Source organism: Littorina saxatilis, linkage group LG2 (genome assembly GCF_037325665.1).
Source record: "Littorina saxatilis isolate snail1 linkage group LG2, US_GU_Lsax_2.0, whole genome shotgun sequence".
In the NCBI taxonomy this organism is placed as follows: Eukaryota; Metazoa; Mollusca; class Gastropoda; order Littorinimorpha; family Littorinidae; genus Littorina; species Littorina saxatilis.
This window is the reverse complement of record NC_090246.1, coordinates 82,340,621-82,362,592: the sequence shown is the minus strand read 5'-3', so window position 1 is coordinate 82,362,592 and position 21,972 is coordinate 82,340,621. Positions and strand designations below refer to the sequence as shown.

The window sequence follows — 21,972 nt, the reverse complement described above, 5'->3', positions numbered from 1 at the left end:
CTTTGTAATGTGCTGTGTTTTTGCGCTTTGTTGGTTATCATGCAAGAGCGGCACGTGCGTCTTCGTCAAGCGCCAGGCAGCTCAGTTTAAATTTAACGCTGTGTGACCGCATTTTATCGCCGCCTCTCTTAGAGAGGCAATACCCTCGTTGAGCATATTTACTCTCGCAATCTGACTAAACGCGCATGGAGAATATTTTCTGCTCACATAGGTATGGTGCTCTGCTGGTGTGTGAGTGTGTGTGTATGTGTATGCGCGAACGAAACAAATCAAGAATTCGCACTTTTCATACTCAAAGTGAACAGGAATTAATTGAAGTGTCAGCCTAATACGTTTATTGAAACGTGATAGATGCACGTGTTTAACACAGAGAACCAGAAACAGAAGTGTTCGTGTGCACGTGCAAAGCATTCTCTGTGGTCAGCCGTGTGAGCAGTGTGGTGTGAAGGTCACATGCAACTCAAGAGCATCAACTGAGCAGCTTTTAACACAAGGCACAGTGACGTGCCCGTATTCCTGGCGAACATGCGATACCTCCGGTACTGCTCAGTTCACACATACTGAGAAGAAAAATAGTACCGGTACAGAAAATGGTGAAAATGTAAAAAGTACGAAAAAGTACAGAAACGACACAAAGAAAATCACCACCTTCAGAGCATCTGACCAGAGAAACAGCCTATTTAAATAAGAGGGAAGTCTGCCAGCACATGTCAGCAGTCAACAACTCAGGCCTCAAAGCACCTTTCTTCTTGGTGTGGAGAGGGTGATGACAGCACACACCACTTCATTAGCTGTCTTCCACCATTCTTCTGTTTCCTGGCTGGCATTTATAATAACTAATATAGACCAAACACAGGTGCTTGCAATTACAGCGTACCTGTTCAGCTCGGTTCATGAATTCGTTAAAATTCGATCAAACGTCGCCTATCGGCCATATCTTCTAACATTTACTCTGCGTCTAATTATCTTTATCAGGTTCTAGAATTATTTTCATCATTCGATAGGACATTAATTTTTTGTCAGCGCTCTTTGCATCTGCGCTTATATCTTCGTTATAGTTATCCAAGTTGCCACGGTATGTGCGCCGTATATATCGTTGAACATTGCCTCCATCTTGTAGCTTTTCATTTGTGCTTTATCTTCGTTATTAAAGTTATCTAAGTTGGTATGTGCGCCGTATAAATAATTGAACATTGCCTCGATCTTGTAGCTTTACAGCTGCGCTTATGTCTCTGGTTACAGTTATCTAAGTTGGTATGTGCGCCGTCAGAAGTCTATCATACTAGAAGTACTTTACTACTATTACCAGCAGTCGACACGCGATGATACATATGCCCTTTGACCTTTCCTTGGGGATATCATGTACTAAAAATAGAATACGGGATTGTGGGAAAGCTGTTCAATGGCACTCACGCACTATATTCGATTTTCAATACACGACTCAAAACCTTTGGGATAAATCAAAAAGAAAAAAATACAAGTATATAGAGTTAAGAAAAGAAGAAACAGTTGAACAAATTGAGAAAAAATGTTTTACAAAAGACTTGCCAATCATGGGACTCGAACTCGAGACCGCCGGATCTGCAAGCAAACGTACTACCGCCACGGCGGCTCTCGACCTAAACGTGTGATAACTAATACTTGAACTGTAACCATACCTTCCACGTTGCCCGGGTTATCGAAGGAGCATATCATGGCAACGGGAACGCAAAAGAAGAAGAAGAAGAAGAACGAGCATTTGTCGGCTAGTCGGTTGCCCCATTCTCATCATTACAATCATGTTACCTATAGTATAGGGCATTACATTTTCACCAAACCCGAGGTTACTAAAACAAATATAATGGGAAATTCTGGGGAAATTGTCCCGCTGGAAGTACTCAATAATTATGCAACTTTTTGATTATTTCGATTCATTACATCATCCAAAACGTTTGGAATGAAGCAAATGAATAAAATACAAGAATTACGAGTTCAGAAAAAAATAAAAATAAAATTGCCGTCGAAGCGGATCGAACGCGGGACCACAAATGGCATGTTCACAATCCCTCGGTTGAGCATTGCCTATCCTCCCATCTTTGTTGGTGCCTGTGTTAATCTATAATGAGAAGGTAGCAGACGAAAGCAGTAGGATCAGCTTGACATAATTGGGACCTAGCTATAGGGTAATTTCGCACAAGGACCTGAATGATCAATTTCCTGTTTGTATCTTCGGCTCCCGCCTTCTCTTACTTCTCTTTCATCCCCTCCTCAGTGATACAAACACCGGAACCTGAAAATCTGTGCAGACCAGCAAAAAACCAGCCAAGAGAAACAGTTATAGCTACAAATACTAACAGCACTGTTGCGGAGCAGTGCACGTGCAACTTAGCCCAGGACGAACAAAGCTGGGGAGTTACAGTGGAACCCCCCTCTTACTGAAAACCTCCCGAAAACCTGTACACTACATTGGGGTGTGCACGTTAAAGATCCCACGATTGACAAAAGGGTCTTTCCTGGCAAAATTGTATAGGCATAGATAAAAATGTCCACCAAAATACCCGTGTGACTTGGAATAATAGGCCGTGAAAAGTAGGATATGCGCCAAAATGGCTGCGATCTGCTGGCCGATGTGAATGCGTGACGTATTGTGTAAAAATAATTCCATCTCACACGGCATAGATAAATCCCTGCGCCTTGAATATGAGCGCGATATAAATTGCATAAAAATAAAAATTAAAAATAAAAATAAATCCCTGCGCTTAGAACTGTACCCACGGAATACGCGCGATATAAGCCTCATATTGATTGATTGATTGATTGATTGAAAACCTGAGAGAAAAAAATCAGGTCTTCAAAAAGGAGGGAGTCTTGAAATGGGGGTAAATTTACACAGGTTATGAACAGAAAATCTAAGAAAACAAAACTCAAAAAAGAAGCAAGGTATGTTATATGAACGTTTAATTGTGTGGCAAAACAAAACGTTACGGTCATTGATCTTCAACTCAGCGGTCTTTTAAGTGCACAGAGAGACGAAAACTTACAATACAAAAAGTAAAACTTATCTGACAAATTGTCCAGAAACTCGTTCAAAAACAGAATTAAGAAAACAGGGTCATAAAAGTCGGGGGGCGAGTCCTAAATGGGGGGGGGGGGGGGGTGTCTCTTTAAACGGGGTTCCACAGTACAGGCTACATTGTTGCCTACATACTTACGCACATCGTTAGCACCCCGAGAGGAAAGCAAGTGAATAATCACGCTGCCAGGACCACCTATGGTGCTGTTCTTACATCGTAAAAAGTCGGGTTTGGAGGTACAGTCTGTATACTTGCTCTCGCCTGACCCCTTGTTGCAATGTGGTCGCGAGCCAAGTGACTACGTGTGGGCTCATCAGTGCTGACAGGAAAAATAATGTTGGCTAAATAAATCACCAACATCAGTGCTTGTTACTGTGCATGCGCAAGCTAAAGAGATGGGTCTACCGTTGTTTCGCGTACACGCTTATAGTATACCTGTGTACACTGTATGTATGTACACACTGCCGGTGACTCCCGATTGAATCAGTGTTACAACATCTAAGGCAAATTGACTTCGTAGCAAGTAAATGTGAAGTACTTACCTTTTTAAAGCTAATATTTCTAGAAAAAAAGAATGTTGTTCAAATTCAAATAGATATGGCATTTATGTACAATAATCGTGCCTGTAGCAAAAAATAAAGTAGCTTTTGTACATTTGTCACGTGCAAAATCATGACACTGATTTCTCTCTCCCTCCTTCCCTTTCTCTCTCCCTGTCTCTCTCTCTCTCTCCCATCTCTCTCTCTGCCCTCTCTCTCTCTCTCTGCCTCCCTCTCTCTCTCCCCTCTCTCTCTCTCTGCCCTCTCTCTCTCTCCCCCCTCTCTCTCTCTGCTCTCTCTCTCTCTCTCTCTCTCTCCCCCCTCTCTCTCTCTCTCTCTCTCTCTCGTTCTCCCACCTCTCTCCCCCCCTCTCTCCTTTGCCGCCTTGCTCTGCTGTGCTAGTGATGCTTGCAACATGGAGTCTTGGACCACTTGCATCTTGTTCTACTTCATCTTCACATGTCGCTACTTCCTTTTTCACAAAGCCCCCCCCCCCCCCCCCCTTTTTTTTTTTTTTAGCTCTGCAGACTTAATCAAAGATGCTAAAATGTTGGATTATGGTGGGTTTTTTCTGGCAGGTGAAGGCGTATTTTCCCCTCAGGCCACTCGGTCATTTTTCTCACGCGCAAAGGCAGCGGTGCACGTGCTTTTTGCAGTTCTGCTTGGCTTGTGCACACATCCCAATGACCTACTTTCATTGTCTAATGGTAATTGTGGGAGCTTCCGCTACAATGAGGGAGCACTGCGGTCCATGCTGGACAGATACATAAAAGGCTGTCCACTTTGATGCCGCGCGTGTTGATCGCTGTCGGGCGTGTGTGCACGTGCAACTTATAGGCTTGTCCATGAGAGGCATGCGCGCCGTGTCTGTCTGTGATTGTCCAAGTGTGTCTGTCTGTGTTTGTGTAGGTGCATGTGTCTGTGGGTTGGTGTGTGTCTCTGCGTCTGTCTGCCTGTCTGTCTGTCAACCTGTTTACTCAAGAATAAAAGCTGTTTGTTTTCTGAACAAACAAAAAAGCCTACCGGCAACGTAACTACCTTGACCTCAAAGAGGATTAAAGTCGCTAGTTCATGCTTGTTATTATTTCAGGTGCCAGGAGATTGGTTCCGCACAACTCTCACCTACTCTATTGCACGTGTCGTATGCATATAGAGCGCTTACTCCCCTTTGTTTATCAGATCATTTTAATGCTTATTATTCTTTCAGGTGCCAGGAGATTGGTTCCGCACAACTCTCACCCACTCTAATGTACATGCCGTATGCATGTAGAGTGCTTACTTCCCTTTGTGTATCACACCTGTCACGTCTCTGTCCCCCGACACTGCCGACAGGTAGAGCGCTTATTTCCCTTTGTTTGCCACACCTGTACCTGTGTCATGTCTCTATTCCCCGACAGGTAGAGAGCTTATTTCCCTTTGTTTGCCACACCTGTACCTGTGTCATGTCTCTATTCCCCGACAGATAGAGAGCTTATTTCCCTTTGTTTGTCACACCTGTACCTTTGTCATGTCTCCATTCCCCGACAGGTAGAGAGCTTATTTCCCTTTGTTTGCCACACCTGTACCTGTGTCATGTCTCTATTCCCCGACAGATAGAGAGCTTATTTCCCTTTGTTTGTCACACCTGTACATGTGTCATGTCTCTATTCCCCGACAGGTAGAGAGCTTATTTCCCTTTGTTTGTCACACCTGTACCTGTGTCATGTCTCTATTCCCCGACAGGTAGAGAGCTTATTTCACTTTGTTTGTCACACCTGTACCTGTGTCATGTCTCTATTCCCCGACAGGTAGAGAGCTTATTTCACTTTTTTTCTCACACCTGTACCTCTGTCACGTCTCTGTCCCCGACAGGTGGGAGCAGCAGCAGCCTCAGCCACCACCCCAGCCTGCACCTCCACCCCCACCTCACCCCCCACCTCACCCCCCAACACCACCGGCGGGGGCGGGGGCGGGCCGGGAGGGGACGGTCCACTGACGGCAGGGCGGGTGCTGTGCGACTACATGGCGGTCAAGGAGGACGAGGTGACTGTCCACAAGGGCGAGATCGTGCAGGTGCTGACCACCACGCCGCACGGCATGTTCCTCATCCACAGACCCGCCAACCACAACTCGCCCGCCGCTGAGGGATGGCTGCCTGCCCATGTCATCGGTCCCAAAGACATCGACGGTAGTCTCAAGTAAGTTTTGGAATGATTATTTTAATCTGGGTTCGTGGCAGTCTCAAGTAAGTGAATGTGTGTGAGGGATGGCTGCCCGCACATGTCATCGGTCCCAAAGACATCGATGGGAGTCTCAAGTAAGTTTTGGAATGATTATCTTGATCTGAGTTCGTGGTAGTCTGAAGTAAGTGAATGCGCGTGAAGGATGGTCCATGTCATTGGTCCCGAAGACATCGACGGTAGTCTCAAGTAAGTTTTGGAATGATTATCTTTATCTGAGTTCGTGGCAGTCTTTAAGTGAGTGAATGTGTGTTAGAGATGGCTGCCTGCCCATGTCATAAGACCATACTTCCTCACGGTCATACACCTAAAATGAACAGCATGGGTGCTCTCTGACTCTGTGCACATGCAGTGGTATTTTTGAGACGGTGAGGTGAACGCTTTCGCGAGGCGGAGTGGGCCTTTTAAATGTGTTGGTATTCAAATCTGTCATGGCAGTTTGATGTGAGGGTGGGGCTAGGAGAATCACAGGGTGCGCTGAGGGTTGGCATGTACACAAGCATTTCTTGATGAATCAAGGGCCTGGCACCACTCCAGCTACAGTTCAGTCAATACAAAAAATAAGTAAGACGGGACAAATAAGCACGGCCAATAATAATGCAATGCGTTGTTTCAGAAAAACATGGCAGATGTTCAAGCTGAAGAAGCCCAACTTCAGAGGGCGTGACGAGGGCGCTAATAGTCCGGAACATCGCTCAAAGTCACTGGGCCGTGACATCAAGCCACGCAAGGTTGGACCCATTTTTTTGCACACTGCATTTACTTTAATGAATAGAGACTCATTGAACTAGTTTCACTTAGTATCGCTACTGGGCCATCTGTTACCAGTGATGATTTGCATCTACGTACATATGTTTCCACTTAAGACCTACACACATTTAAACAAAATCAGGTCTTAAAAGGGAGGGAGTCTTAAATTTGAGGTAAATTCACGGAGGCTGAGAGGTTATGAATAGAAATCTGAGAAAGGCGGGTCTTACAAAGAAGGAATGGTTCTTTTTCTTCTTTTTCTTCTGCGTTTCCAGCAGGAAGGGTCTTACATTGGGGGTCTTGAAAGGGGGTATGAAAGCGCTGACAAGCTTTTCAGTAGCCGGAAGTGTCCTCACTGTTATGGCAGTGTCTAGCTGCTTCATTCATTCACTGACTCACTGATTTCAGATCGCGGGTGACCCGGGGTTTGAGGTTCCCCCCATCGTCCAGCAGCCGCTGACCAGTATCATCGTACAGGCCGGCGACACTGTGACCTTCACCTGTAAAATATGTGGGCGACCTCGCCCCACCATCAGCTGGCGCTATCAGGACTCGAACCCCATCACGCCGGGCCCGCACGCCATGCTGCTGTACAACGAGGAGGGCGTGGCCACACTGCAGGTAGGCTGAAAACATTCATCCCGTGAATTTTCTCATGCTTTAAGTTAAGTTAAAGTCAAATAATCGTGTCCAGGAGACCAAGTCTTTGTTATACGGTGGAACCCCCCCTTTTAAGACAGCCCCCCCTCCCCCCAATTTAGGAATCCCTCCTTTTTAAGACCTTGTTTTCTCAGATTTTCTATTTTGGGCCTTTGAAAACATTACCCCCATTTTAAGACTCCCTCCTTTTTAAGACCTGATTTTCTCTGATTTTTGGAGGTCTTAAAAGGGGGGTTCCACTGGTCATGTAGTAGAAGGCCACAGAGCTTAATTTAAAGTTGCCAGCACTAAAACCTAGAGCTACATCTGCCACGCGACAATGTTGGCCTTCAAAGTGATTCTCTTGTATGGTGGTACCTGTGATGAAGAGATAAGCTTTGAGCCAGGTGAAATTGTCCTCACCTTGCAGGTGACTCTTCAGGACAGGGATGCTTTGGTCAAGCTAACAGACCAGTGGGCAACGTTAGTGTCTACAATATAACCAACAGCAGTCCTATCAGAAGACCAAAGCCTGAACTTTCCAAACAGACTCCGATTTGACTGTTTTCAGTTGTTAATATCCTCAGACTGCTGGCAGTTTAATGATGACTTGTCTGTGTGTTCCAGCTATCCCAGGTGTCGTTAGCAGACTGCGGGGAATATTCCTGTGTGGCCAGTAGTGACCTTGGCACTGTCGTCACTCGCGCCACGCTCACCGTTCTAGGTAAGTGATCAACTCCACGGGGACATTGAAACAAAACTATATACTTCTTATAGCTGCTGCAAGGCTTTTCGTTGTTAAGTCTTTGAAGAAGAACGGTGCCAGTGGCTGAACTTCTTCTTCTTCTTCTTCTTCTTCTTCTGCGTTCATGGCCATTATATCCTTAGCTTGGTGGCTGCCATGAAGTAGCAGGTCCCCAGAGCTTGGTGCCCAAACTGGTGTCTTCTGGTCTGTAGTGCTGGCCATGGCGTGCTGAAAGCATGACTACAAGCTGAAGATCCTTCCTTCCCCGAATAGGGCCAAGACGAAGACATCCAGTAGCTGAGGTTCTCATCAGTTTATGCGAGAATACATTTGACCAGAAAATGTTTTTAAATGAAATTAAATACTCGACAGAGAAACGGAAGTTTGTGAAGATTTATGAAAACTTGTAAGAACAGGAGAGCACTTACAGCAGGTGCACCAAGCAACACACTGGCCATGATGTGACAAGTTTTACCTGTCTCCCACAGATCGACCGGTTCACCCGGGCCAGCCGACCGTGCGGAACCAGGTGGGGACAGCGGTACACCTGGAGTGGTCTCCCCCGCCACAGACACCGACTGGCCAGATACAGGGATACACCATCGAGTTCAGAGAGGCTGGTCAGTGTGTTTGTGCTGTGTGTGTGTGTGTGTGTGTGTGTGTGTGTGTGTGTGTGTGTGTGTGTGTTTCTGTCTTTCTATTTGGCTCCTGCATGGTCCAACAACTTTTCGTCTGTTTCCCTTTGCCAGCGTATTGCAGACAACATATTGTCTGAGGAGGGAGTCTTAAAATGGAGGTAAATTTACAAACGTTATGAACAAAACATCTGGGAAATCCAGGTTTTCCAAAAGGGGGGAGTCTTAAATTGGGGAGTCTTAAAAGGAGGGTTTGACTGTATCATGAAAGTAAAAAGTTCAGTTTTGTTGTCCATCCTTTCCAGGTTCCGACCAGTGGCACCTGGCTATTCCTTACGTGCCCAATACGTCACAGGTGATCGGCGACCTGGAACCAGGTGTAACCTACCAGTTCCGCGTCAGTGCTAACAATGCCATCGGTATCAGCGAACCCTCCTCTCCTTCAACATACGTGGTGGTACCCAGTGAGTTTGGTAAGTCAGCCGCTTTGGTGAAATAAACACACATGTTTAGTGTTGTTATCGGTCTTCGGTCATTGACACATTCGTTTTTGATCTGACGCATTGTTCTGACCCCTGGCTGTTCGACCGTCTCATAATTTTGATATGTAGGAGTTCTTCTGGCAGAGCACTGTTTCTGTAGCAAGGGCATTTGAACCTATACATATTATCAGTCAAGGTCCAGCTGACCTTATGCACTAACCTGTCTGCACATAAGTTAACCCGGGAGGTTGCAAAAATCTCCATTCTAACCCCACCAGGCACGGCCTGCATGCGAATACTCAACCTTCTGCATGGGAGGCCGACGTCTTATTCACTAGGCCATTGCACCTTCCAGGGGATATCATTATGTTGCTGTTTTGTTGTGGTTGCAGAGCTGAGCGAGCGAGAGGATGCTCCGTGTGTCATGTGGAAGACAACGTACGAGAATGACTTCACTGACGCTGGGGAGATTGGAAAGTGAGTTACAGCATGCACCATGTTTTTACATTTAGTCAAGTTTTGACTAAATATTTTAACATCGAGGGGGAATCGAAACGAGGGTCGTGCTGTATGTGCGTGCGTGCGTGCGTGTGTGTGTCTATGTCTGTGTCTGTGTGTCTATGTCTGTGTCTGTTTTTGTGTGTCTCTGTGTGTGTCTGTGTAGAGCGATTCCCAGAAAACTACTGGACCGATCTTCATGAAACTTGACATGAGAGATCCTGAGTATGGTATCTCCAGAAGTTTTTTTTCATTGTTTTGATAAATAGCTTTGATGACGTCATATCCGGCTTTTCGTGAAAGTTGAGGTGGCACTGTCACGCTCTCATTTTTCAACCAAATCGGTTGAAATTTTGGTCAATTAATCTTTGACGAAGCCCGGACTTTGGTATTGCATTTCAGCTTGGAGGCTTAAAAATATATTAATGAGTTTGCTCATTAAAGTTGTCATTAAAATCGATTTTTCGCAAAACAGATTTAAAATTGATTGCATCGTATTCTTCATCATATTCTGAATCTAAAAATATATACATATGTCATGTTTACTCTTAAAATGTGATCACAATTAACGAAAATAGATTAATTAGTCTTACGATTAAAAATTTAAGAAATCGATCCAAAAATTATTTCATCTTATTCTTTATCATTTCCTGATTCCAAAAACATATAGATATGATAGGTTGTATTCAAAACAAGCTCCGAAAGTTAACAAGAATACAGAAAAGCGCGCTTTCCTGCTTAGCACAATACGCTACCGCGCTATTCTGGCGTGTTAATTTCACTGCGTTTTGCACGTGGAAGGTGAGCGATTTCCTTCTCGCGGGGATTGACGAAGCTGTACTGTCTTGGTGAAAAACTACAGTGCGTTCAGTTTTATTCCGTGAGTTCGACAGCTTGACTAAATGTAGTAATTTCGCCTTACGCGACTTGTTGTTCACTGCACTTTGATGAAAAAACACATGCACATCACAGACAGATATGCACCCACACACACTAAACACGCGTCCATACACACACGCATACACAGTTACACACACGCACGCATGCACGCACGCGCACAAACACACACACACACACACACACACACACGCGCGCACACAAATAATGAAAAATTAGACTTTCCTCACACTTAAACTTTTGGAAGTTGTACCTGTGGGAACATGGCTGGACAGAGAAGGGGGAAATGGGATTTATTGCCGTTGAGTTGTCCTTTAGTGGACACTTAGACTTCCTGCCGCAAGGCACGTCCGACTGTAGAAATGAAAGCCATCAATGCTGCTGGTTTCTGAGAGGATTGGTGGCCGGGTAGCTCAGGTGGTTGAGCACTGGACTTGTGATCTTAGGATCACGAGTTTGAATCCAGGCCAGGACGGACACGGGTCAACTTTATGTGCAGACTCCATCCATGTCCCACCCCTGTGTCACCACAGTGGCACTTAAAAAAAAAACCAGTCGTTTTGCCCTAAGTGCAGGTGGCTGATAGCACCTAAACACACATACAACTGGGAATCTCATCTAAAGACGGGGTAACACCCGGGAACATATGCCCCTAATGGATTCACCTTGAGGGCGTAAAACAACAGTTATCATCATTTCTGGGAGGCAACTCAATATGCATGTTGTCTATTTCTCCCCCAGGGGTCGGTTCGGCATCGTGCGGCGGTGTGTACAGAAGTGTTCGGGTCAGGAGCTGGCAGCCAAGCTGATCGCGCGGCGCATGGTGCGACGCGAGGCCGTGGAGATCGAGTTCAACACGCTGCAGAGTCTACAGCACCCACACCTGGCCCAGGTGTACGACCTCTACGAGACATCCAACGCTCACATCATCATCATGCAGCTGTGAGTCATTCAATCTCTTCTTCTGCTTTCATGAAAAGCAGGGTGTTGTAGGGGCAAGGGAGATAATTGTTATCAGTGGAGGTGAAACTGAGTGATCCACCCCTACATAATCAGGAGTCACCCCTTGTTTTGATGGATAGATTTTGATAAATATAATGTACAGTACTTAGTGTCTTGCAGGCTTGGCTGTTTGAGTACATCTGCACTTTGATGTTGATATGTGTGATGTGCTTTGTTTGTTGCAGGATACCTCATGGCCGACTGTTTGAGTACATCTGTGGGCGACAGCACTTTGACGAGCTGCTGGCGGCAGAGTACATCCGTCAGGTGCTCGACGTCATGCAATACCTGCACAACTGTCGCATCGCTCACCTGGACGTCAAGGTGTGTTGCTTCATCTCACACTTTGTTTGCTTCTATTTTGAGTGCTATTCGCTGTGTTCCGCCTAGCAACAAGCATCACATACAGTCAAACCCCCTTTTAACACCCCCCAATCAAAGACTTCCTCCCTTTTAAGACCTGGTTTTTCGCAGACTTTCTGTTTATACCTTGGTAAATGTACCCCTGTTTAAGGACTCCCTCCTTTTTAAGACCTGATTTTCTCAGATTGTAGAGGTCTTAAAAGGGGGGGGGGGGGTGGGGGTCCACTGTACAAAAACAAAGAAAGTTACTCAGTGGAATAAATCTAACCCAACCATCACGAAGAGTGCTCATTCTTTGCCTATTCTTAATTAGGCTTTGAAAACACTTTAGCAGAATCTTGTGATACAATCATGTATAACTTCGGAAGTGATCTGAGGGCCTTTTTCCTTAGTTACTATCCCTTTAATGTGTTTATTTGTTGGTTTATATCATAATGAACTTGGTTACAGCCGGAGAACCTGGTGGTGGAGGTGGGGACGGGCGTGGTGGCTGTCAAGCTGGTGGACTTTGGTGACGCTCGCCACATCTACAACAACTACTACATTCATCCCATGGTCGGCAACCCGGAGTTCATGTCCCCCGAGGTCATCTCCGGCACGCCTGTTGGTCTTCTCACCGACGTCTGGTTAGTTTGTGTGTGTGTGTGTGTGTGTGTGTGTGTGTGTGTGTGTGTGTGTGTGTGTGTGTGTGTGTGTGTGTGTGTGTGTGTGATCATCTCTGTCTGGTCAGTTCGTGTTGAGAGTGTGTGTGTGTGTGTGTGAAGTGCTGGAGGAATAAGTTCATGTATGAAGTGACCTAACGGCTTCATTAGACAATCAACATAATCTTGTGTGGAAGAAAACTCTGTCCCAGAACAAAGTCTGAACAGCAGATAATGTTACTAGCAAATGGATTGTTATTTTTCAGGTCTGTTTGTTTTGGTTTGTGAGTCATGAAATGTGAATCATTAATCTGTAGTCCTTCTTTCTGTTCTGTGGTCTGTCTTCTTCTTTGTTCTGATTTTTGTGTCTAAGGTATAAGACCCCAGTGGTGGAAACGTCGTACTTTGTTGTTTGTATCGTCTTCGTTAAAGTATGTTTTGGTCTTTATATTGCTCACTGTCGCTGACCATTGTTCTGAATTCTGATTGTTCCAGGAGTCTAGGCATCGTGACGTACGTGGTGCTGAGCGGCGTGTCCCCGTTCCTGGACGAGAGCCAGGAGGAGACGTGCTCCAACATTGTGCGCAACGACTTCTGCTTCCCCGACGAATACTTCGCCGGCATCTCGTCCGACGCCAAGGACCTCGTGCGATCCATGCTGGTCGAGGACCTGCAGTGAGTTTTCATTTGTCATTATTTGTGTGTGTGTATTTGTGTGTGTGTGTGTGGGGGGTGAGGGTGTGTGTGTGTGTGGGGGGGTGGTCTGTGAGGGTGTGTCAGTGTGTGTGTGACCTGGTGCGATCCGTGCTGGTGGAGGACCTGCAGTGAGTCTCCAGTTTCACTGTTGTTTTCAATTCACTGTGGGAATCTTTGGGTCATATGGTGTCTTGCTGACTTGCATTTAAATTGTTCATGTACATACAGTCTATAGAATATCGAATGATTTGATTGATTAAAATTCTCCCGTGTGGAGAGAAAGATGGAGGGAAAGAGAGAGAGACAATGACAGTTCTTTATTTAATGAAGGGTAATAGAGTAAGCAGTGGAGAGAGAGAGAGAGAGAGAGAGAGAGAGAGAGGGAGGGAGGGAGGGAGGGAGGGAGGGGAGAGAGAGAGAGAGAGAGAGATGATGATGGAACTTTATTTTTCAAGGATAAAGGTTTCAGGCTACGCCTTTTCTTACAACCGGTCCTTACGTCTAATACAAATGTCTAATAAATGATAAACAAGTAAAACAAAATGACAAATAAACAAATTATAAGAACGAACCAGCAAACAATCGACAAGTAATCAAACAAGCAAATAAACACAAACAACAAAATGACAAAGTAAGCAACATACAAATCGAAAGCAAAACATACAACATGTTCATGGAGGTTACACATGTAAAGTGATCGACGGTAAAACGATACCAACGTTGACACTAATGCCTACAATGATTATATGGTGTAAATGATGATGATGATGATGATGATGATGATGATGATGATGATGATGATGATGATGATGATGATGATGATGATGATGATGATGGAAAATCGCAACATAAATTCCACATAATACATGTAATAAAGAACATATTTTTGTAATTCATAAGAGAGAGAGAGAGAGAGAGAGAGAGAGAGAGAGAGAGAGAGAGAGAGAGAGAGAGAGAGAGAGAGAGAGAGAGAGATGGTGCATTACAATAATGGCACAGATCACTGACCTGCATACAGAGATGACAGTAGCTGAAAAGGTCCAGTATTTTACAGATCAGAAAATATCAAAAATGAAATGACAGGTCTCTTCCATACAAACTGAAACATCAGGTAAATATGTGTTAGACTAAACTTGAGTGGTTGCCATTACATGTGTGACCTGCCTCTGTGACAGCCATATGTTGCACTTGAAGGAAAAACAACTATAAAACAACTACACTGCAGCATATCTGAGAGAGGCAATGGCCTAGTGGATAAGACGCTGGCCTCCCATGCACAAGGTTGAGTGTTCCAATCCCAGCCGCATCTATTTGGTTAAGGGTGGATATATTTCCGATCTCCCAGGTCAGGTTGTGTGCAGGCCTTATCCCCCTTCATGCGTACTTGCACTTGCAAGCACAAGACCATGTATGCGAGGAAAAGACCTTGTAATCCATATCAGATTGCAGTGGGTTATAGAAACAAGAAAATACCAAGCATGCATCCCCTGAAATCGGCGTATGCTGCCTAAACGGCGGGGTGAGAACGATCATACACGTAAAAAGCAAGTCGCACAAAAGAATGATTGTACGTTTCAGGCTATAAACACAGAAGAAGAAGTTTAGGAACTCTCACATGTCGCTTCAACGTATACAATATAATAACCATCCATAATGTGTGTGTGTGTGTGTGTGAGCAGCAAGCGGCCGACGGCCCAGCAGTGTACAGACAGCGCGTGGATCAAGAAGGCCTGCGCTCCTCGCAGCTCTGCCCTGCGTCCAAAACCCATCGCCACCGCTCGCCTGGCCGACTTTGTGGAGCGCAGGAAACACCAGGTAGGTCCTACATCTCATCAGATAATAATGTTGTGTCTTACATCTGATAAGACAGTAATGTTCAATGTCCTGTCTTACATCTGATAAGACGGTAATGTTCAATGTCCTGTCTTACATCTGATAAGACGGTAATGTTCAATGTCCTGTCTTACATCTGATAAGACGGTAATGTTCAATGTCCTGTCTTACATCTGATAAGACAATAATGTTCAATGTCCTGTCTTACATCTGATAAGACGGTAATGTTCAATGTCCTGTCTTACATCTGTTAAGACGGTAATGTTCAATGTCCTGTCTTACATCTGTTAAGACGGTAATGTTCAATGTCCTGTCTTACATCTGTTAAGACGGTAATGTTCAATGTCCTGTCTTACATCTGTTAAGACGGTACTGTTCAATGTCCTGTCTTACATCTGTTAAGACGGTACTGTTCAATGTCCTGTCTTACATCTGATAAGACGGTAATGTTCAATGTCCTGTCTTACATCTGTTAAGACGGTAATGTTCAATGTCCTGTCTTACATCTGATAAGACGGTAATGTTCAATGTCCTGTCTTACATCTGATAAGACGGTACTGTTCAATGTCCTGTCTTACATCTGTTAAGACGGTACTGTTCAATGTCCTGTCTTACATCTGTTAAGACGGTACTGTTCAATGTCCTGTCTTACATCTGTTAAGACGGTACTGTTCAATGTCCTGTCTTACATCTGATAAGACGGTAATGTTCAATGTCCTGTCTTACATCTGTTAAGACGGTAATGTTCAATGTCCTGTCTTACATCTGATAAGACGGTACTGTTCAATGTCCTGTCTTACATCTGTTAAGACGGTAATGTTCAATGTCCTGTCTTACATCTGTTAAGACGGTACTGTTCAATGTCCTGTCTTACATCTGTTAAGACGGTAATGTTCAATGTCCTGTCTTACATCTGTTAAGACGGTAATGTTCAATGTCCTGTCTTACATCTGTTAAGACGGTAATGTTCAATGTCCTGTCTTACATCTGTTAAGACGGTACTGTTCAATGTCCTGTCTTACATCTGTTAAGACGGTACTGTTCAATGTCCTGTCTTACATCTGTTAAGACGGTAATGTTCAATGTCCTGTCTTACATCTGTTAAGACGGTAATGTTCAATGTCCTGTCTTACATCTGTTAAGACGGTACTGTTCAATGTCCTGTCTTACATCTGATAAGACGGTACTGTTCAATGTCCTGTCTTACATCTGATAAGACGGTACTGTTCAATGTCCTGTCTTACATCTGTTAAGACGGTAATGTTCTATGTCCTGTCTTACATCTGATAAGACGGTACTGTTCAATGTCCTGTCTTACTGTGTCCTCGTGTTTAGGTTCAAGAATAATATTGAGACTGAATATGATCTTATATGATTACTGGCAGTGAACAAGTTAAACCAAATGGGGGAAGACTTCAGAATACTGAGTGACGGGTGCCGTGACCTAGTGGCTAAGATGCCGGCCTCCCAAGCGGAAGGTTGTGAGTTCGAATCTCGGCCGCGCCTGGTGGGTTTGCTGGCGGAGATATTTTCGATCTCCCAGGCTAACATATGTGCAGACCTGCCAGTGCCTTATTCCCCTTCGTGTGTAGACGCAAGCACAAGGCCAAGTGGGTACAGTAAAGATCCTGTAATCCTTGTCAAAGTTTGGTGGGTTATAGTACATGTAACACGAAAATACCCAGGATGCATCCTCCGAAAGTGGCACATGGCTGTCTAAATGGCGCGGCGGGGTAAAAACGGTCATACACGTAAAAACCCACTTGTGCAAAAAACACAAGTGTACGTGAGAGGGGAGTTTCGGCCCAGAAGAAGAAGATAAGACAAGAAGAGCAAACGCTCGATCGAGTCACTTTCGCAGTTCTGAATATTATATGAGGCATCAGATGGACAGGAAGAAATTGCTATTCACAACACAATGAGTCACGTTCACATAAAATTTGAGCCCGGTCACTTTTATAGTTTCCGAGAAAAGCCCAACGTTAAGTTGTGTGTTGCCGAACAGAAAAGGCTAGTTATCTCCCTTGTTTTTCTGATAACGTTCGTAAAAGGCTACAGATGTAAATACTTTGATGTAAAGAATAATCCTACAAAGTTTCAATCACATCCGATGAACTTTGTCAAAGATATAAAATGTCTAATTTTTCCTTTGACGCTGACCTGTGACCTTGAAAAAGGTCAAAGGTCAACGAAACCATCGTTAAAGTGTAGAGGTCATTGGAGGTCACGACTAAACAAAATATGAGCCCGATCGCTTTGATAGTTTCCGAGAAAAGTCCAACGTTAAGGTGGTGTCTACGGACGGCCGGCCGGACAGACTAACACTGACCGATTACATAGAGTCACTTTTTCTCAAGTGACTCAAAAAATCCTGAGGAAGGAAGAAAGACAGGACCATGGCCTTATAAGTGAGATTTCTAGAAGTACATATATACTGACGTCCAAAAGAAACGCGAAAAATATTATTTATTTTACAAATAATTTTTTTCTGGATTAACAAAACTTGTGTTATTTTTGGCAGCCAGTATATCAAGACCGATGTCCGAGGAAGGTGTATTGTGAATTTTACTGCATCAGCGCACTTGCAATCCACGTAAAGCCCGAGTTAGCTGAGACATTTTTCTTGTGCAGTTCAGCTGCACGTGCAAGAAAAGCACAAAAGCTGATCAGTGAGTGGTGTTCACTGTCACTAGAGGATAAAAATGGCACAAAGTTACAGGTTTCATCAGTCCCTCATTCGACGCTATCACCATGCCAAGACTCACTTCTGCTGAACGCGAGAGAGCCATTGGACGTCTGGAGGCTGGGGACACGCCGGAAGCCGTGGCTGCGACTTTCCAATGTCACATATCCACCATTTATCGTCTCCTGCAGCGGTTTGTGATAACTGGCTCTACTGCTGATGCCGAGCGAAGCGGCAGACCCCGAATGACGACGCCAAGGCAAGATCGGCACATTTTCCGCAGCCATGTTGCACATCCCTTCAGAACAGCTGCAGAAACAGCCAGAACTGTTATAGGGACACACCAGGCACCCATTTCTAGGCAAACGGCCAGCCGGCGACTGCGCTTCAGAGGGCTGAGGAACTGCCGTCCAGCCAGGGGACCCGTCCTCACCGTGCGCCATAGACAGACACGCCTAGCGCCTGCATTGGGCGCAAGGCCACCTCAATTGGAACAATGTTCGCTGGCAGAACGTGCTTTTCAGCGATGAAAGCCGTTTCTGCATTGACCATGCCGACGGGCGTGTTCGGGTATGGAGAAGAAGTGGTTACCGCTATGCTGACAACTGTGTCGTGGAGAACAACGCCTGGGGTGGGCCCAGCCTCATGTTGTGGGGCGCCATCGGCCACAACCAGGTGCTAGGTCCCGTCATCTTCCAAGGCCTAGGTCCTGGACCCGGCAACGGCGTAACAGCGCAGCGCTATATGGACCAGGTGCTGCACCCTCATGTGCTGCCCTTTTTTCAAGCCCATGGAAACTGGGTTTTTCAGCACGACAACGCGCGCCCCCACACCGCCAGGGCCACTCAGGATCTCCTGCACCGCTCAGGCATCCAGGTGATGCCTTGGCCAGCGTTATCTCCTGACATGAACCCTATTGAGCAATTTTGGGACTTGCTCCAGACACAGCTCAACAGGGTGGTCCCAAGGCCTACAACTGTCGATGATCTTGATCGGGCCGTCCGGCAGGCCTGGACCAACATTCCCAGGCAAGCCAGCAACACGTTGGTCCGCTCAATGCACCGCCGATGCCAGGCCGTCATCGATGCTAATGGGGGCCACACACGCCATTGACTGTTCTGTTAAGCGCTAATAACGCATCGTCTCCGCAACCTTACTGTGTTATGGACCATAAGTCAGTGTTCTACTCTACCAAAAATTGGACACTAATAATGAAATTTGAATTTTTGTACGATTTTTTTATAAGGCAATAAATGACACAAGACACTGTTTTTCGCGTTTCTTTTGGACGTCAGTATATATAGTATAACCACACTTAGCATAAGCTTAGCTTGTTGTGTGGTCACAAATGTTTATATTGTACTATACATGCCACCCTATATTTTCGGAATAAAATCTTGTTTAAACCAAGTGAGATTTCTTTACAACACACAAATCTGTGCACATTCACACTCCATTGTCGTTTTCCTTTGCGTGCAGAGTGACACCTACCTGCTGAAAGTATTGCCATGACAATCCCACCTGACCACCCCACCTGACACATTGACCTCCACGTATTGACCAAGGTCGCTGCAATGGGCTGATGGACGCTCACTTCATGATTTTGCTCCGATTCAAACTTTGTACAATTATGCTCTGATTCAAACTTTGTACAATTATGGTCTGATTCAAACTTTGTACAATATTATTCTCTGATTCAAACTTTGTACGACAGTCGTGTGTGTCTCCATGAGACATTGACCGCTGCCATCATGACATTTGGTCGGACCCTGATCGAGTGCTACCGTTTGCGTTGTTTATTTTTGCTGGACTGGTTTTGCAGATTTTAAAAACCATTGATGATATGTAATGAACGTTGGTTGATATCATGAGGAATGTGTTGGCATTTTGTCATTCATTGTGCACTGGCATTTGCTGCATCACTTTTGACGATGACTTTTGATGAACCAAAAGTAACTCCGCTCAGTTACTTTCATCTGCTAACCTAAACCATTGTATGTACAGATCAGAATGAATATGTTTGTTGTGTTTAGGCTATTCCTGTCATGAATGGTTCTCATCATTGCAATGCATTTTTTTTTATGAGATTCATGTCACCAAGATTCAGCTGATTGCAAAAGACGGGTTCTATGTATGTACATGTACTATACAATGTCTTTTTCTGTTTTGCATTAATTGCTCGTTTCAATTGCGTCCCTGTTTTCAATGCCTTGTATAATTGAATCCCTGTTTTTGCCCATTGTACAACAATTGTGATTGTTTAATATGTGTATTACTATGTACTTAACAGCAAATACAAATTGCTTGTACAGATCTGTTTTTGACGCATGAAGATTGTTCTTCTCAATGAAAATCTCATCATACAGTACATGTATTTTCTTTTTGCTTGGCGTTGAATAGACAGTGAAAGTGAGAATGACATGTTAACTGAAAGTTTTGATTGTTGCGACGGAATGACTGTCGGTGAAAATTACATGTACAAGTGAAGAAAGCTGTGTTGACACTTGACAGAAAATTAGTTGCTGACGTGGCAAGACTGTTGTTTATGTGATGCTGCCGTCATATATTTGTTGCTTATTTATGATTTTCCTGCCGCATTTTACTTTCGCATGCAAGTTTGACTTTTAAACGTGTATTGTGTGAAGTTTGACAAGTGTTCCTGACCCTCTACATCTGGTAGCATTCTCTGTTTACCTGTCACGATGTTTACGTACCTACCGCGCGCCGAGGTGTGGGCTTAATACCTGACCCTCCACATCTTGTAGCATTCTCTGTTTACCTGTCACAATGTTTACGTATGTCTTGCGCGCCGGGGTGTGGGCTTAATACCTGACCCGCTACATCTTATAGCATTCTCTGTTTACCTGTCACAACGTTTATGTACGTCTTGCGCGCCAATGTGTGGGCTTAGTACCAACCACAAGAATTATTCCTTCACCTTCAACATCTCTGTTTTTGCGTTCTGTACTCTGTTTATTGGAGCTTAGGTTGTTAATGAACTCCAGCTGCTGCATAATGTTTATCACCATGAGTGGGAAGCGTCATTATACTTGTGCTAGTCTGCAATGTGCAATACCTGTCAAGGCTTTTTTCTTTTGCTTGCATTCGACCGCCGCAAGTCAAATGCGAAAGAGTAGTGATGTGCAAGATTTTAATATCATGTACATGTTCTGCGTCTTTTTATTATCATGGTCACCTGCATGTGTACAATACCAGCAGTAATTTAACTGAACAATGATATGGAACAGAAGTCTGTTGTGTTTTTTCAGTAGAATGAGATGTGTTTAAATAACTCTTTCTTTCTTTTTTAACATGTTTGAGATCGAAGTTGACAGATCAATGTTTTGATACCTTTTGTAGGAATGAAGATGTCATCCATGTCTAAAACAAAAAAAGGCAAAATAAAATAATGTACATGGTAGTGACTATATCCACGGGTCCGTGCCTCTAGTCCCCCATGCTATATCCACGTCAGTGACGTCATTTCCGCGGAATCTCGGAATCGTTCGGAATCACTCGGCAGTCGAAGCCTCGCGTTGGCACTCGGGACTCTTGGCGCCATATTGTTGAGATGGAGGAGGAGGAAGAATCAATTTGTGTTGCAATTTGTTTTCATAAAATAACAGACCCTGTGTTGGGTCTTGTAACAATAAAGAGAAGTAACTGAATTCACAAACCCATTGCTGAACGACCGCTTGATCTTCTTAGATTTTAAGAGAGCAAAAAATGGTGAATTCAAAATCATGGGAGTACTGTGGACAGTTGTGACTTACGGAGTTCAGCCCCTCAGCACCAATCTAGCGAATAGGGAAGACCAATACATCATTCTTCATCTTCCGGTTGGTAGCTTTAGTCCACACGTTGACAACATTCACTTACACATTTGAACAATCCACACATGCTTCACACTGCATCAAAAATCACCGCAAACTAGGAAAGTGCAAATCCCGAATAAACATGCAAGTTCAGGTGAGGTTCGTATTAAGAGGGGGGGGGGGGGGGGGCTGCAATGTTGCAATGTCACCACAGAGAACGCTGTATACTGCTCATAAAGTCTAAACATGGAATTATGACATTGATATTTTACAGCTGACGTCCTAGTCATGTCTGTTAAGTGCCGAACCGAAAGCAGGAAAATATTGGGCAAGAGTAGCGTCCCTTGTCAGTGACGTGGATTTAGCATGGGGGACTCGAGGCACGGACCCGTGGATGTAGCCACAGCCATGTACATACAATGTCTAACACAAATGTTAACTCATTTGAAAACTGTTCATGTCTATTCCCTTTGGGGACAAAG

The 21,972-nt window shown here is 44.6% G+C and overlaps 1 protein-coding gene across 1 annotated transcript; it reads left to right on the top strand.

The window, feature by feature from the left end:
- The first annotated feature begins 5,557 nt into the window (after nt 1-5,557).
- Nucleotides 5,558-21,316, top strand: LOC138959911 (kalirin-like). Its single transcript, XM_070331587.1, has 13 exons — nt 5,558-5,769; nt 6,428-6,542; nt 6,970-7,182; nt 7,828-7,924; nt 8,434-8,565; nt 8,886-9,053; nt 9,455-9,539; nt 11,199-11,399; nt 11,645-11,783; nt 12,273-12,448; nt 12,959-13,138; nt 14,839-14,974; nt 19,155-21,316. Exons 1-13 carry the CDS (start codon nt 5,594-5,596, stop codon nt 19,185-19,187), a joined length of 1,851 nt encoding a protein of 616 aa, XP_070187688.1. The 5' UTR covers nt 5,558-5,593; the 3' UTR covers nt 19,188-21,316.
- Nucleotides 21,317-21,972: the final 656 nt, after the last annotated feature.

Excerpts from the sequence above, each read along its gene's own strand:
- LOC138959911 (XM_070331587.1), top strand. The coding sequence starts at position 5,594 with ATGGCGGTCAAGGAGGACGAGGTGACTGTCCACAAGGGCGAGATCGTG. Across the intron at positions 7,925-8,433 it reads CGCCACGCTCACCGTTCTAG|ATCGACCGGTTCACCCGGGC; the intron begins GTAAGTGATCAA and ends TGTCTCCCACAG. Across the intron at positions 8,566-8,885 it reads CATCGAGTTCAGAGAGGCTG|GTTCCGACCAGTGGCACCTG; the intron begins GTCAGTGTGTTT and ends CATCCTTTCCAG.